Below are 15666 nucleotides of genomic sequence, written 5' to 3'. Positions count from 1 at the left end.
TGATAGAAGAGTTGTCATCTTGTTGGTTAGCCAATCTTTTGCAAATAAAGGAAGAGCTAAGTATCAACTGTGAATTCATTTTATTTTTTTTAATTTCAGAGCACAGTCAAAAGAGTCAAAAGGTTCTGTCCGTTGGTCAACTCCTGATATTCATTCAGCCGAGGCTTTTCCGAGATCATCACAAATGATAAGAAAACATCATTCAGCTCCAAACCAACCATTAACGAATGAGTATCATCCCGAAACTTCATCTGGACCCACACGGTCCAAAAGTATGCCATATCATTCTTACAGATCAAAAACTTACCAGTCATCTGAGATGGTGTCAGGTCGTCCACCATATTCAATTCCTAGTCAGGAAATGTTAGATTCAGCAGCTCAGTTATACAGAAAACAATTCAAGTCATCTTCCAGTAGCCAACAATCAGCTAGGAATCTGTATGCTACTGTTGCAAGGCAGAGTGGTGAAAGACCTAAACCTCCACCAGCTCCACCACCTCCCCCGCCTCCCACGCCTCCTATACCACCTAAAACTTGGGATATGTCAGCATTTCATCCAAGTAGTCACCAGTCAGTGAATAATCGTAATGCTAGATTACAGATTGAGGCAAAACATTCATCTCAACAATTGGGAGGTGATCAGCATGGTAGAAGAATATCACAGATTTCAACGAGAGATCCATCAGACTTGATGTTTCCTCCTGGTAGTCGACAATCAGGAAGTGATCAATATGATTTGAATGCATGGCAGAGTGAGGGAAGCCTTCCACCACCCCCTTTTCCCTATACTCCGCCTACACCACTTCCCCCTGGTAGTCGACAATCAGGAAATGATCAATATGATTTGACTACATGGCAGAGTGAGGGAAGCCTTCCACCACCCCCACTTTTTCCCCCTGGTAGTCGACAATCAGGAAATGATCAATATGCTTTGACTACATGGCAGAGTGAGGGAAGCCTTCCACCACCCCCGATTCTTCCCCCTGGTAGTCAACAATCAGGAAATGATCAATATGCTTTGACTACATGGCAGAGTGAGGGAAGCCTTCCACCACCCCCACTTCCCCTAACTCCGCCTCCACCACTTTCCCCTGGTAGTCGACAGTCAAGAAATGATCAATATGATTTTAATGCATGGCAGAGTGAGGGAAGCCTTCCACCATACCCACCTCCACCACCTCCACCTCCCCCACCTCGCCAACATCAAAGACAGGATATATTACCACCTCATCTAAGAAGTCAGCAGTCAATAAATAATCATAAAGCTAGAATGCAGATGGCAGCAAAACTTTCATCTCAACAATTAGGAGGTGATGAGCAAGTTAGAAATAAATCACAGATTTCAGACTTCATAATTTATCACAGAAGTCGACAATCAATAAATGATCAGAATGCTAGTAATGCAAGACTGAGTGCTCAAAGATTTCCACCTCCCCCAACTGAAAATCAGGATATGTCAGCACCTCATCTAAGTAGTCAGCAGTCAATAGAGGATCATTATGCTAGATTGCAGATGGCGGCAAAACATTCATCACAACAATTGGGAGGTGATATGCATGCAAGAAAAATATCACAAATTTCATCAAAAGGTCTTTCAGATTTCACATCATCTCCTAGGAGTCAACAATCAGTTAATGATCAGTTTGCTGTTAACGCAAGGCAGAGTGCAGAAAGACGTCCATCTTACCAAACTGAAAGTCAGGATATGTTAGCACCTCATCTAAGTAGTCAGCAATCAATAGAGAATCGTAATTCTAGATTGCAGATGGAAACAAAACATTCATCTCGACAATTTGAAGGTGATCAGCATTCTCGAAAAATACCACAGATATCATTGAAAGGTCAGTCCAACTTCACATTACCACCTGGTAGTAGGCAATCAGTAAATGAACAGTATGTTAAAGATGCGAGGCAGAGTGTGGAAAGACTTCCACCTCCCCAAACTGAAAGTCAGGATATGTTAGCACCTCATCTCAGTAGACAGCAGTCAATAGAGAATCGTAATTCTAGATTGCAGATCGAAGGACAACATCCATCTCAACACTCAGGAGGTGATATGCATGCTAGAAAAATATCACATATTTCATCGAAAGGTCTTTCAGATTTCACATCATCTCCTAGGAGTCAACAATCAGTTAATGATCAGTTTGCTGTTAACGCAAGGCAGAGTGCGGAAAGATATCCACCTTACCAAACTGAAAGTCAGGATATGTTAGCACCTCATCCAAGTAGTCAGCAATCAATAGAGAATCGTAATTCTAGATTGCAGATGGAAACAAAACATTCATCTCGACAATTTGAAGGTGATCAGCATTCTCGAAAAATACCAAAGATATCATTGAAAGGTCCGTCCAACTTCACATTACCACCTGGTAGTCGGCAATTAGTAAATGAACAGTATGTTAAAGATGCGAGGCAGAGTGTGGAAAGACTTCCACCTCCCCAAACTGAAAGTCAGGATATGTTAGCACCTCATCTAAGTAGACAGCAATCAATAGAGAATCAGTATGCTAGATTGCAGATGGGGGCAAGGCTTTCATCTCAATCAGTGACTCATCACAAAGCAGGTGCTAGTAGAACATTACAGATGACAGAAAGTTTCAAGTCACATCCAAGTGAAAGTGAGGGTCTTTCAACGACTCGTATGGGTAGGAGACAGATATCAGATGTTCAATATTCTAGTCAAACATCTAATATGTTAAGACAACATCCATCATATCCAAATCAAGGCCAAGATCTTTTATACCCATCTGAACATCCTGCTAGTAAAACATCGCAGATGGTGAAACGGCGTTCATCAATTTCATCCCAAGGTCAAGTAATGTCAGACACAGTTCAGAAGGTCAGAAGTCAAAAAGTACAAAATATTCAGAATGCAAGTATGACTACCCAGATGGTTGACCAATATTCAACACAAGACTTGAATAGTTCAGTACCTCTTCCTCCCAGTTATCAATCAAAAACTGGGTCACTTGTTAGCAAACCAAAGCAGATGACATCTCAGCATTCATCAACTTCACCTCAGCGCCAAAATATGTTGGACACAGCACCTTATATCAGTAGTCAACAATCAAGAGATGGTAAGCATGCTAGTAATACAATGCAGATGACCGGAGGACATATATTACATGGTACACAAACTTCATTCATACATCAGGGGTTTAAAGATAATCTGCATACAAGGAAATCATCACAAATGGCGGCAAGACGTTTGTCAGATCCTATGCAGAAGGCAGCTGTTACAAATTTACAAACAAGTCATGAAGGAGAAAAAACACCAGACATCCAATATAATTCAAGAAATTCAATGGATGTTGCCAAAGGACATCTTTCTGATCCTACTCATAGATGGACTCACTTAGAATCACAAAGAAGAGAATCAGCTGAGGATGTTCAGTATATCAGCAAACATTCATATGCTGTGTCCCGTTCTCCACAAAAAAGTCTCCATATGGATAGACGGTAAGTTTTTTTTTCAAATTAGAATACTTTGTAGACCCAAAAATAAGTTTAAATTTAATATTTACCATACATGATAAAAGATGATATGAAAATAAAATATGAAGATGAAAGATGACTGCACTGAAATTATTTTATTTATTTGAATGTGTCAAATGTATTCAAAAAGGAAATATGTATGAAAAACTGTAAAAAGAAACAGCATTTTTTTTCATTTTCATTAAAAATGCACATATTAGGACTTTACTACTTTGTAAATAAATATCTAATTCAGTTATATTTGTTGATTTTATGCATTCATATTTCTTTATTCTGTGCATTTATATTTCATGATTTAGGGATTCCCTTTATCATGAGCAAAATTTATGGTAGTTCTCAAAAACTCTATTTTCATGGGCCTAATATGAGCTATAATATCCTGTTAGTTTTGGTTTAAATTATGACCTTGAAGTACTAAAGGCATGCATATCATACTTTTCAGTTACATACAAATGTAGATATCCAACTGAGCATTTATAGGCAGGGCCATCCTGAATTTGTGCTTGTTTTATATAACGGTATAAATTCATAGGTCCTTCCATAAGAACAAATATAAATTGATATCCTCATAGGAGTTATTGCCCATGTATGCTTATTTGACTTTTATCTTGACAACTTACATGATAGTTACCGGTATATGAAATAAATGAAATTTTGTCTTTATATTCCTTAGAGTCCCAGATTAGTGTGCTCGACTCCAATCCTTATTGTCTAAGATTGTCAGTTTTCCTGCCGAAGGTCAGTGGTTCTCTCTGGGCATTCTGGCTTCCTCCACCAACAAAAACTGACTGCCACTAAATAGCACAATAGTGCTGAAAGTGGCCTTAAACACCAATCAGTCAATGAATCAATCAAAAGTTCAGTTCAGTTCAGTGGTTGTCGTTGTCGTTGGTTCTTATCTGTCATATTTGTTTTTTGTGAATTGTTTTGTTATGAATTAAGCCATTAGTTTTCTCAATGAATTGTTTCATATCTAGGCCATTTATAGTAGACTATACAGTATGAGTTTCCTCAATGTTGAAGGCAGTATGGTTGCCAACAACTACTCACATCCACTTCATTTGAGCTTTGGTGGATAGTGTTCTCATTGGTCATCATACCACTTCTTATTTTTATAAAGACAGACATGATTCACCTGTACGAAATAAGTAGTAGGATTCCTACTAGATTATAATAGGTATCTGCTAGAATGATCATGGAATCTAAGATTCCTGCTACTTTTTAGGCATACTAGGAAAATTTCAAGTTTTTACAGTTGGAATTTTCATTTTCCTGCTACAAATTCTGCTATTAGGTTGAACAGTATTACTTTATTTCTACTAGAAAATTTTTCAACCAGGAATCTTTCTAATTGTAGCAGGATTATTATCTGAACTGATTTGTATTTAATTATCTTAAACTGGATTCCGGTTTGCTATTAACATTAATTTTACTGTAATATAGCAACCAAGTTTCAGGTCTCAAATTCAAAATTTGGAAGGCAAAAGATTGTTGGGAACACAATGCTGCATAGTTGATATATGATAAACAGGGAAATATTGAAATGTAAGCAAAAATCACTAGTTCATGTAGATTGAAGGTACAAAAAAGTCATGTAGTTTGCATACATTTTGTATTTTAACTTTTTATTCTGACTAGCCTGATATATATTTATTAATCAATTTAATATCAATTATATTTTGTTTGAAGAAGTTCAGATCTACATTTATAACAAGTAGTTTTGTTGCAGCTTCTTCATCAAATTCAATAGTAAATATTTATATCAAGAAGTTAATCGTTAAATGTATTTCCTTTGTTCTTTGTTGTGAGATTCAAACTTAATTGACCCAGAGGGCCAAGTGAGCTTTTCTCATCACTTGGCGTCCGTCGTCAAAAATGTTCAGAATGTTGAGCTCAAACAATTGTTGATATGCGTCAAAACTGTCAGATGACTTCTTATAGGAGTTATAACCCTTAAATGACAAATTTTACCATTTTTTTCACTTTTGCCTATTAACTTGAAACCTATAATATAAAGGGAGAAACTTTTAAATTGCAAAAATGATCAGCAAAACAAGATCTACAAATAAGTCTCATGGTCAAAATTGTCAGTCGACTACTTATTAGAGTTATTGCCTTTTGATGACAATTTTTACCAATTTTTTGCATTTTGCTCTATACCTTAAAAATTATAGTAGATAGACAGAAATTTAAATAAGCAAAAATGATCAGCAAGACAAGATCTATAATTTAGACAATAACTAGGAATTGTCAGACGACCCTTATTGGAGTTATTGCCCTTTAATGACGATTGTTACCATTTTTTTGCGTTTTTGCCTTATATGATAAAAAATATAATAGATAAATAGACACTTTAAATCACAAAAATGATCAGCAAGGCAAGATCTACTAACAAGTCAAATTTTGCCGATATAGTCAAAGTTATAATCAGTCACTCTTTATAGGAGTGATTGCCCATAAATGAGGATTTTTTTATTCTCTTTTGTGTTTTGAGCAAAAACTAAAGAAGATAGAGAGAAACTAAATAGACTTAATCCAAGATCAACAAAACAAGAATTCTATTCTTAGCTACAATGTTTGAGAGTGTCCTTTGTTGAATATGCACATAGACCAAGGTGAGCGACATAGGCTCTAAAGAGCCTCTAGTTAGATTCCTGCTAGAAAATAAATTTTTCTTGTAGGAATTATGAAAAATCCTACCAGGTTTTCTGGTCAGAATCTTATTTTCCTCCCAATTTATTCATGCTAATTTGAATATTCCAGGTAGAAATCCCAATGTTCCTACTAAAAATTCCTGCTAAGATAAATTTTTCAGCTTTCCATTTTCCAGGCGGATTCCTACTACATTTTGACAAGAATATGAACACTTTCCTAGAAGGAATCCTACTTGATTTTAGTTTTATTTATAGTAGGAATTATGTTATTTAGTAGGAATTATGTTAGAATTCCTACTAGATTCTGTGCTTGTTCTAGGCAGAATATTTCGTACAGGAGTTACCAAGGATTTTGAAATAAGAAACAACTGAAAATGCAATTCCTAAAATAAATTTGGTTTATTGCAGTTCTTCATATGAAAGTTTCCCGCCACCACCTTCCACCTGGACGCTTGTTTCTAAAGATTCAAGGTTTGTACTATGTGTATAATTTAATAGAATTGATATATTTATTGATTTAAAGAAATGAAAAAAGCTGAGATTATACCTTCCGATAGAAAATATATATTTTGCTTTCTTGTTATCTCGGTACTTTCAGTTTGTGGATATTAAAATTTTCTCTCCCTTGATGACGCATAACTTGTAATGTAAACTTCATTTAAGAATACTATAGCTAGCATATGTACAGGTAACAAAACATAACAATATTATTACCAATACTGCAACATACATCCTTACAGAACAAATTAATATAGGGATACTGGTGTGGAAAGATGTTGCCATTTCAGAGGACCACAAAAAAATAGAAGTCCAAGTTTACAGATAAATTCAGTATTTTTAAGGTAGATTCATGGTATACCGTCATTTTGGATTGTACAATCTCAGTACAAAATTGGTCTAGTTATTTGTCCATATCTGCAAATTTGGAGACAGATTTGCAATTTAATGGTTAGATTGTTTATTTATATAAAGAAAATTTGGTGATTTATTGTATTATTCAAAATATTTAAACAAATATCAAATTTTGAGTTTTTAGAATAATTTTTTTCAAATAAGCCATTTAAGGGGAGGTAACTCTTTTAGTATAAAATATATACTGGACTGATAGGGAAATTTTTTATTTTTACTTGTAGCAAGAAAACAAGTTCGGTGACACCATTTTTTCTTTTTTTTTTTTAAAACATATTATAAAACCTATCTTCTTACAATTTATTTCAAAATTCTATCTCATAGAATTTTTTTTATGCACACAAATGTGTTTTTTCATGAACAATCTAACCAAATTTAGGCAATTTTCAACAACTCATAGCTTGGAAAATAGCACAGTGACCCATACTTTTATTATTTTTTATTATTCAAAAATATAGTAAAATCTTCCTTTTGGCAAAGTATAAGAAAATTCTATCTCAAAAAGTATATACTTATGATCTTCCTTAACATCCCTATGATAATCAGTAAAGCCAGCAATAAATATCGTAATAAAAAAAGAAGTAAACCTTTTTAAGCTATTTTTTCAGATTTATGTAAAGAGAGTAAATTTTTACAAAGATATATATAGTATATTTAAGATAGTGACAAATTTTCATGAAATATGCTTTTGGCATTCTTAGAAAACAGATTAGTCTTCCTTTTCACTTGTTTTTTGCTTCATGATTAAAGCATTAAAAGTCTTGCATAAGGTAAAATGAAAACTAGTACAATTTTATTTTTGACTGAATAGATGAAGGCCTTTCTTTTAAAAATAAAGGAACCTTTTTGATCATGTCTATCTAATGACATTTAGTTAAGGATATGTCAGTAACAGACACTTTAAGATTAACTCTGTTCCTTGACTTTAACAGGCAGGTTGACATCAATCTTACATCACCTGTCCGATTTTCTGTTCACTTTCAATAGCTCCGTTTTTGAAGAAACAGTGTCTTATAAAGTGCACTGCCACAGTTTGATGCAATATTCAAGACCTTGCTTTAGACATTTTTTTCTTGATATTTGTGAACAAAGTAACTACTTACAGAGGTTCAAATCTACAAGAGTTGTTAAACCTTACGGTTCAACTCTCAGTCCACATTACTTATGTTGGTTTTTGTTTGTTTATAAATGTTGTTTTTTTAAATATCTATAATTCTTATTTGCACTTCAGATTTTTATTTGACCGCAAAAAAATTTTGCGCTTGTATATTGGTATGACGTTGGCGTTGTCGTCGTCTGGCTTCGTTGTCTTCGTCGTCTGAAGACACATTGGTTTTCGCATTCTAACTTTAGTTTAAGTGAATGGATCTCTCTGACATTGTACCACAAGTTTTCATATCACAAAGGGAATGCTGGGATTGATTTTGGGGGTAATTGCCTCAAAATTTTAGGAATTAGGGGCCAAAAAAGGGGCAAAAACAAGCATTTTTCTAGTTTCATGACAATAACTTGTGTGTAACTGTATGGATCTTTCTGAAATTGTACTACAAGGTTCCATATCACAAAGGGAAAGCTGGAATTGAGTTTGGGGGTAATTGCCTAAAACGTTTAGGAATAAGGGGCCAAAAATAAGCATTTTTCTAGTTTTCTAGTTTCCAGACAATAACTTGTGTTCAAGTGTATGGATCTCTCTGAAATTGTACTGCAAGGTACCAAACCACAAAGGAAAGGCTGGGATTGATTTTGGGGGTAATTGCCTCAAAATTTTAGGATTTAGGGGCCAAAAAATAAAAAAAACAAGCATTTTTCTAGTTTCATGACCATTACTTGTGTGTAAGTGTATGGATCTTTATGAAATTGTACTACACGGTTCCATATCACGAAGGGAAAGCTGGAATTGAGTTTGGGGGTAATTGCCTAAAACGTTTAGGAATAAGGGGCCAAAAATAAGCATTTTTCTAGTTTCCAGACAATAACTTGTGTTCAAGTGTATGGATCTCTCTGAAATTGTACTGCAAGGTACCAAACCACAAAGGAAGGGCTGGGATTGATTTTTGGGGTAATTGCCTCAAAATTTTAGGAATTAGGGGCCAAAAATCGGGCAAAAATAAGCATTTTTCTAGTTTCAGGACAATAACTTGTGTGTTAGTGTATGGATCTTTATGAAATTGTACTACAAGGTTCCATATCACAAAGGGAAAGCTGGGTTTGAGTTTGGGGGTAATTGCCATAAATGTTTAGGAATTTGGGGCCAAAAAGGGGCCTAAAAACAAGCATTTTTCTAGTTTCCAGACAATAACTTGTATTCAAGTGTATGGATCTCTGTGAAATTGTACTGCAAGGTACCATACCACAAAGGGAAGGCTGGGATTGAGTTTGGGGGTGATGAATCATAAGGGGGTTCAAAAATTTGGGGGAGGGATTTTTTTTTCCTTTTTTTCCTTTTTTTTCTTTAAAATTTTCCATTTTAAATTGGTTATTTCTGATTTATATATGAAAGCAAATAATAATGATATGGTTTGAAAAGGTAGATTAAAAATTTTTAAGTTCTTAGACCACATTCATTCTGTGTCAGAAACCTATGCTGGGTCAAATATTTAATCACAATCCAAATTCAGTGCTTTATCAAGCTTGAATGTTGTGTCCATACTTGCCCCAACTGTTCAGGGTTCGACCTCTGCGGTCGTATCAAGCTGCGCCCAGCGGAGCATTTTATTTCATTAAGTATTTGTTTTTTAAATATATATAATTATATACATATTTTTTTGGCTTTCACAACTTTTGTTCATGCTCAGACCTGATGAAGGTTATTCTTAAAACATGTGTATTGCGGATGATATTATGATTTTTTTTAAAGAAAATGGTTAATAAGGTATTAGATAAAGGCAACAGTAGTATACTGCTGTTCAATAGTCATAAATCGATTAAGCAAAAACAAATCGGGATCACAAACCAAAACCGAAGGAAACACATCAACTATAAGAGAAAAACAAAGGAACAGCAGAAACACTGAACTTTAAAGACATTTTTTGGCCCTAAATAATTACTAGTAGTCCATCATGTAAAATGATTCAAGTTGATCAATGATGCATATTTGTCTGAGAAAATGAAAAGAAATGAATTTTGTCTGGTTATTTCTTACAAGGCTTTTGCCAGTTACACCACAATTTGGTTGAAAAATGAGTTTTTTTGTGAAAATTTTCTAGATTTCAACTACAATTAGGCCTAATCGGATACTTTACAAACATAATGTTCAAATTTTTGTTGTTGTCAATGCGTGCACTATACATTTCTTGTCCCAAAATCCTATTGAAATGTACATCATGGCGGCATATATGTTTTCCTTGAATTTGGTTGAAAATTATGATAAAGAACGCTGATGCATGAATTTTCAATAAAAATACCTATTTCCTATCTTGTCATTGTTAAAGCTGTGATGTATTGTTATAATGGCTATTAAATTCTTATTTGAAAATTAAACTTAGTAGAAATAAGGGCCATATGAAATGTGGGCTTATTGAATATACACCTTTAGTTCAGTTAGCTGTGAACAGATTTGGTAAATTTATAGATAATTGTTGAATACTATATGCTCAAATACAATTAAAAAAAGAAATTAAAGAATGATTTTAGCAAATTGTTTCAGTATGAATTAGGGGCGTCGGTGGTCTAAGTAGTCAAAGTACTGTATCACTGGCCTATCAATACTGATTTTGTGAGTTCCAATCCTGCACGTAGGGTCATGGAAGATGGGCTCCAATCTTAATTGACTAGGATTGTCAGTTTTCCTTCCAAAGATTGCGGTTCTCTCCGGTCAGTCTGGCTTGCTACACCAAGAAAAACTGACTGTCACGAAAGAGCACAATAGAGGTGAAAGTGGCGTTAAACACCATCCAATCAATTAATCAATTGATAGATACGAATTGTGGGAAAAAAGACTATAGTTAGTTTAATTTCCAAGATCTTTATCATGTTTCCGTAACGAAGTGTACTCTTATTTATTGTAGAAATGAAACATCACCTTTGAAAAAAGACTTTAACAGCAAACCAATTCCATATGAAGGGCCATTATCTGGTCAAAGAACTATGTTACATAGATCGCCACCAAGGATTTTGCCACCTCAACGTCGTGCATCATTGACCTCTGATACTTCGCCTCTGCCAAAAGTTCTGAGATCTCCACCAAGAAAGTTATTGTCTCCAACAGTAGAAATTTCTTCAGAAAGGTCAGAGTCTCTTCCAGATGATGTAAGTGTTGGGTCACAATCAAGGATGCTCTCATTTTCTAATCAGGAAATGTCTTCACAAGACAAATTAAGGTCTATGCAAGATGATTCAGAATCTCAACAAAATGCTGCATCAGCTCCACACCATTTACCGTCTTCACATGAAAAAATAAGGTCTACACAGGATGTTTATGTATCTCCACAAAAAGCTGCATCAGCCCGACGCTATATACCATCTTCCCAGGAAAAAATAAGATCTGTACAGGATGTTCATGTATCCCCACAAAAAGCTGCATCCTCAAAACGCCATGTAACATCTTCCCATGAAAGAATTAGGTCCACACAGGATGTTAATGTATCTGGACAAATAGCTGCATCAGCCCCACACAATGTACTATCTTCACCGGATAATATAAGGTCTATACAGGATGTTTATGGATCTCCACAAATAGCTGCATCAGCCCCACTCAATGTACCATCTTCACTGGACAATATAAGGTCTCTTCAGAATATTTATGGTTCTCCACAAAAAGCTGCATCAGCCCCGCACTATAACATTATAAGGTCTGTACAGGAAGTTTCAGGATCTCTACAAAAAGCAGCATCAGCTCCACAACATGCACCATCTTCAACAGAAACAATTAGGTCTATTCAGGATGTTTATGGATCTCTGCAAAAAGCTTCATCTTATCCAAGTCGTGTACCATCTTCCCAAGAAAATATAAAGTCTTTACAGGACATTTTAGGATCTCCACAAATAGAATCATCAGCTCCACGCCATGCACCATCTTCAACAGAAACAATTAGGTCTATACAGGAAGTCTATGGATCTCCACAAAAAGCAGCATCAGCTCCACGCCAAGCACCATCTTCAACCGAAACAATTAGGTCTATACAGGATGTTTATGGATCTCCAAAAATAGCTGCATCTTATCCAAGCCGTGTACCATCTTCAGTGGAATCAAATAGGTCTATACAGGATATTTATGGATCCCCACAAAAAGCAACATCAGCTCCACGACAAGCACCATCTTCACCAGACAAAATACGATCTATACAGGATGTTTATGGATCTCAACAAGAAGCTGAATCTTATCAACGCCACGAACCATCTTCAACAGAAAAAATAAGATCAATGCAGAATGTTTATGGATCTCCACCAAAATCTTCTTCAGCCCAAGGGAGTGTACCATCTTCAATGGAAAAAATAAGATCAATGCAGAATGTTTATGGGTCTCCACCAAAATCTTCTTCAGCCCAAGGCAGTGTACCATCTTCAACAGATAAAATAAGATCAATGCAGGATGTTTATGGATCTCCACAAAAATCTTCTTCAGCTCAAGGCAGTGTACCATCTTCAATGGAAAAAATAAGATCAATGCAGAATGTTTATGAATCTCCACCAAAATCTTCTTCAGCCCAAGGCAGTGTTCCATCTTCAACAGAAAAAATAAGATCAATGCAGAATGTTTATGGATCTCCACCACAATTTTCTTCAGCTCAAGGCAGTGTACCATCTTCAAAGGAAAAAATTAGGTCTATACAGGATGTTTATGGATCTCCACCAAAATCTTCTTTAGCTCAAGGCAGTGTACCATCTTCAATGGAAAAAATAAGATCAATGCAGAATGTTTATGAATCTCCACCAAAATCTTCTTCAGCCCAAGGCAGTGTACCATCTTCAACAGAAAAAATAAGATCAATGCAGGATGTTTATGGATCTCCACCAAAATCTTCTTTAGCTCAAGGCAGTGTACCATCTTCAATGGAAAAAATTAGGTCTATACAGGATTTTTCAGGATATCCACAAAAAGCTGCATCAATTAATGATGATATAGGAATGAAATCCTATACTTCAGATGACAATGTTTCGGTACATTCTTTACTATCTATAACTCACAAATCAACTACTAGTAAATCAGATTTCTCTTCTTTGCAATCTAGAGGTAGTTTTACAGCGAAGTCAGATGAAAGTGTTCAATCATATGATGACTTAATTGACAGAGATTTAAACTATACATAAATAGCATTTCCAAAACTTAATGATTGAATTTAATTTTTAAAATGTTTTTCGTTATCTGTATTTTTGGAGTTCAAAGAGATTAGAATTAAAATTATAAAAATATACTATATAATTGGAATTTGTTAGATGTATTGTTGAAGAAAGGGGATATGTTTAGGTTTCTAAACAACTTCCTTATAGTCGATTTTCTGTCTAATTTGAAGTATACTAAATTTCTTTTCAGATGCTTGATGATTCTATGGAGTAAAAGAAGATACATTAAAACAATTACATAAAAACAAAAACAGAAAAACCATAACAATATTGTCAGTTAAAATTACCACACCAACCACTAACTACTCTGAATAAAAAAGATGAGGAAAGCGTACTTTAGTTAATTTGGGGCATACATGCATGATAAATTGCTTAGATTTCGACCATTTAAATTCCAAAACTCCGAAATTACAAATAAACTGAACATATAGATAAAACGTATTCAGACCCTAAGACTACCATTCCTCATAGTTTGGTGGAGTTTAAATTAAGTGCATAACTCATTTAGGCAAACTTGATTTTCGATGTGTAATAAATTGTTTACTTTAGAAATTAAAATAATCCAATAAAAGTGAAAATCATCAAAATGTAAACAAACTCTAGGACACTTGCAGACCGCAATTTTTTTATTAAAAGAATTATAAAGTTTGGTATGATAAAAGTGAAAATTGCCAAAAGGTATATAGACCCTCACACATAAATGTCATATCGCCATTTCTATTGATTTGGTAATGAAGGTTGATGTAAATCAATTGTGGCATACTCAAGTTAGTGACTGCAACATGTGAAAAAATCATATTTTTCCATGAGAATGAACTCAAATTATTCTGGAGAGACCAAAATAGATTCATCAAATTGTGTACACCCCCTATTTTTGTATCGCCTGCGAAGAAAGTCAAAGTTTGCGGGACATAAGGATTACTATCCATCGGCGGTGTTGGTGTAAACTATTTGTATAAAGCTTTATATTTCAGAAGGTAGAAGACCTGGATACACTATATCTTGTACATGTATGCAGATACCTTTTGTTAGGAAGTTTCTGTCTACCATATTTTCATTTTCCTCGACTTCGTTTTTATGGTTCAGCGACTACTTGAAAAAAAGAATGAGTTTTTTTAATGTGAATATCTCACTTATTATGACAACAATATTTGGTATATGGGTTCCTTGCAACATCTACATGTCCATCGACCTCATTTCATGGATCAGTGATCAAGGTTAAAATTACGTGATTAGGTCCGTTTCTCAAATACTATAAGCACTAGACATTAATGACAAAACTTAAATGTAAGAAACACTGAAAAGGATAACTGTTCTATGATATTTTATATGGCAGTCAGTTAGTTTTCATCTTTACTTTTCAATATGTAACATTCTATTTAAAACAGGTCATAATGAATGTAGTAATTATGCATGGTCAGGTTATTAGAATATTTGAAGCCTTATTGTTCTTGTTACACAACAACATGACCATAAGAGACACATGGGTTACTGTAAATAAATATTGTTCAATAGAGAAAAAAAAAAATCATACGACAGGTCTAATGTTGAGGCTTATACCAAATTTGTTTAAAAAAAGAACATTTCTTGAAGTTAGATGTCCAATCTCTTTAAGTCATTAATTTCAAATGTATTCAAAATTCTTGAGAGAAAGAAAGAAGCCTTACTATACATTGTCCAAACATGTATAAATAAGAAGATGTGGTTTCATTCCCAACGAAACAACTATCCACCAGAGAATCCTAACTGCATGTATAAATCACTATACGGTCTTCAACAATGGACAAAACTCACACCGTATAGTAAGCTAGAAGAGGGCTTCACATAACAAAATGTAAAGCAATTCTTACTAGAAAACACACGGAAACATTTTTCAATTAAACGAAAATCAAAAACCAAATATGATTGACAGCAAACAAAGCATACAGTTGGAACAGGCACATACAAAATTTTCTTGGGTCAACAGACATTTTCCAATCCAAAAAGTGGGGGGGGGGGGGGGGGGTGGCTTATGTATCTATATGTATGGTTAAGGCATAGACTTTTTACAATCCCAATCCTAACGTCTTGCTGGGCCCCAATTTTTCAAAATTAGAGATCCGCACCTGTTTTTCATGTCTTCTGTCGTCGTCGTCTGTTAACTTATAAACAAATCTTCTCTGAAACCAAACTGAACCAAACTTCTCCTCAATCATTGGTGTATTTTGTTTTAAAAATGTGTCCGATGATCCGCCGTCCAACCAACATTGCCACCAAGGCTTAGATAAGAACATAGTGGTAAAATATAAGTATTTTCTATTGTGAAAAGCGGTATAGGTAGAGA

At 34.7% G+C, this 15666-nt stretch overlaps 1 protein-coding gene and 1 long non-coding RNA gene across 2 annotated transcripts in view; both read left to right on the top strand.

The window, feature by feature from the left end:
• Positions 1–13410, top strand: part of LOC127710116 (uncharacterized) — a 43912-nt gene extending 30502 nt beyond the window's left edge. The window contains exons 6-8 of the mRNA XM_052215860.1: positions 100–3462; positions 6561–6623; positions 11069–13410. Coding sequence (XP_052071820.1) covers positions 100–3462; positions 6561–6623; positions 11069–13310 — 5668 coding nt within the window. The 3' untranslated portion in view covers positions 13311–13410. The remainder of the gene's footprint in view (positions 1–99; positions 3463–6560; positions 6624–11068) is intronic.
• On the top strand, positions 8858–9655 carry LOC127710141 (uncharacterized). Its single transcript, XR_007986005.1, has 2 exons — positions 8858–8930; positions 9242–9655. It is a non-coding gene; the product is annotated as an uncharacterized LOC127710141 (long non-coding RNA).
• Positions 13411–15666: the final 2256 nt, after the last annotated feature.

Source organism: Mytilus californianus, unplaced genomic scaffold, assembly GCF_021869535.1.
Source record: "Mytilus californianus isolate M0D057914Y unplaced genomic scaffold, xbMytCali1.0.p SCAF_7, whole genome shotgun sequence".
Classification (NCBI taxonomy): domain Eukaryota; kingdom Metazoa; phylum Mollusca; class Bivalvia; order Mytilida; family Mytilidae; genus Mytilus; species Mytilus californianus.
Note: the sequence above shows the minus strand (reverse complement) of the source record. Positions and strands in the feature narration are given on the sequence as shown.